At 47.4% G+C, this 1,459-nt stretch overlaps 1 protein-coding gene across 1 annotated transcript; it reads right to left on the bottom strand.

The window, feature by feature from the left end:
• Positions 1 to 1,459, bottom strand: LOC134467864 (nucleoside diphosphate kinase A-like). The gene is made up of 4 exons (XM_063221838.1): positions 1,292 to 1,459; positions 912 to 1,013; positions 658 to 770; positions 1 to 343 (listed from the first exon to the last, which is right to left on the bottom strand). The coding sequence occupies exons 1-4, from the start codon at positions 1,412 to 1,414 to the stop codon at positions 226 to 228; spliced, it is 456 nt and encodes a 151-aa protein (XP_063077908.1). The 5' UTR covers positions 1,415 to 1,459; the 3' UTR covers positions 1 to 225.

Genomic DNA, 1,459 nt, shown 5'->3' with positions numbered 1-1,459 from the left:
TTCAAGCCTTTAACCAGCTTTATTGGGTATAAAAACATCATGTTGGATACATGATTTTTTTTTATATTCCACAAGTGCTCCACAGTCTCTACAAGGACAGTAAGGATAACCACATGACCCAATCTACAACAGTTTGGCTGGGCGAAAAAACAGTCAGTCTGTGCAAATACATGGTCACGGTGCAAAGTTGGATCGTTGGGCAGTTGAGAAGCGCGATGGTTCCGTTTACTCGTAGAGCCAGGCATCCTGGCAGCTCTTGTAGGAAACCAGCTCCTCTGGCTTGAACCACAGTCCAATCTCCTTCTTGGCATTGTCTGTAGAGTCACTGCCGTGGATGATGTTCCTGTGCAAGAGGAAGCCAAGGGGAAGTCAAGCAAGTTCAGCACGGTTTAGAAATGTGCCCGAGGAGTCACTCAAGACGCAGAGACATGTATCCATACTGATGTCATGCGATATGTTGTGTGTATTGAGCGTGTTGCATAATTAGTTAGCCAGTGTCTTAACACGTCAACATGTCCTTGTATTGAACCACAAGACAAACTGAATACAGCTTATCCTGGTGCGTGCATTTATTTACTTTAGATCAATGCATAGAAATTTAAAAGCAAACGAATTCTGCTCAGTAGATCAAACCAAGCCATGGAAATGGGCACCCACCTGCCAACCTGGATGCAGAAATCTCCACGGATGCTGCCGGGCTTGGAGTCGGCAGGGTTGGTCTCACCCAGCATCATTCTGCCCATCTTGACGATGTTGAGGCCCTCCCACACCTAGCAGGGTGAAGCAGTCAAGTCATTTTCCTTTCTTATTCTTTCCATCAGTGAAAAGGGATATGCCTAACTTAACTTCTGATAGGATCATATAGTATTACTGCAATCTGCAATTGTTGCAGAAAGTCATTTGCCACTCACCATGGCCGCGACTGGGCCAGAGGCGGTGTACTTGCAGAGGCCAGCGAAGAAAGGCAGATCCTTCAGGTCACCGTAGTGCTGCTTGGCCAGGTCCTCAGTGGGCTGAAGAAGCACAACAAAGATCTCATTTAGTATCTCACCACTTGCTGATCATAGTCTGTAGAATATACACTTCCAAGAGCGGGACTCATAATTGTGTAGCCTACTGCCATGGTGGCTATCAGATTGGGTTTTTTGCATGCTCGACAGAAGCAGCTGTTATAGCAAACCATGGTACTCATAAATCACCAAGAACCAAGTGTCCTTTACATAGAGACAGCTGTGTGGTGTAAAGTAAGAAAGTACTCCCAACTCCTGCATGCATAGTGCAGTACACTCACCACAAGGAACTTCATGCCAACCAGCTTGAAGCCCCTCTGCTCAAAGCGCTTGATGACCTCGCCGATCAGACCCCTCTGGACGCCATCGGGCTTGACTGCAATGAAGGTACGCTCATCTGCCATGATGCTGGGTTAGTGTTTGAGACCGCTGCTGCTGGGACTGGCCGG

Source organism: Engraulis encrasicolus, chromosome 2 (assembly GCF_034702125.1).
Source record: "Engraulis encrasicolus isolate BLACKSEA-1 chromosome 2, IST_EnEncr_1.0, whole genome shotgun sequence".
NCBI lineage: Eukaryota > Metazoa > Chordata > Actinopteri > Clupeiformes > Engraulidae > Engraulis > Engraulis encrasicolus.
Note: the sequence above shows the minus strand (reverse complement) of the source record. Positions and strands in the feature narration are given on the sequence as shown.

Bases quoted from the DNA above. Each gene is read 5' to 3' on its own strand.
- LOC134467864 (XM_063221838.1), bottom strand. From the start codon at position 1,414: ATGGCAGATGAGCGTACCTTCATTGCAGTCAAGCCCGATGGCGTCCAG. The intron at 1,014-1,291 runs GTGAGTGTACTG...GTGCTTCTTCAG, and splicing joins TTGGCATGAAGTTCCTTGTG to CCCACTGAGGACCTGGCCAA. The intron at 344-657 runs GTGGGTGCCCAT...CCTCTTGCACAG, and splicing joins TTCTGCATCCAGGTTGGCAG to GAACATCATCCACGGCAGTG.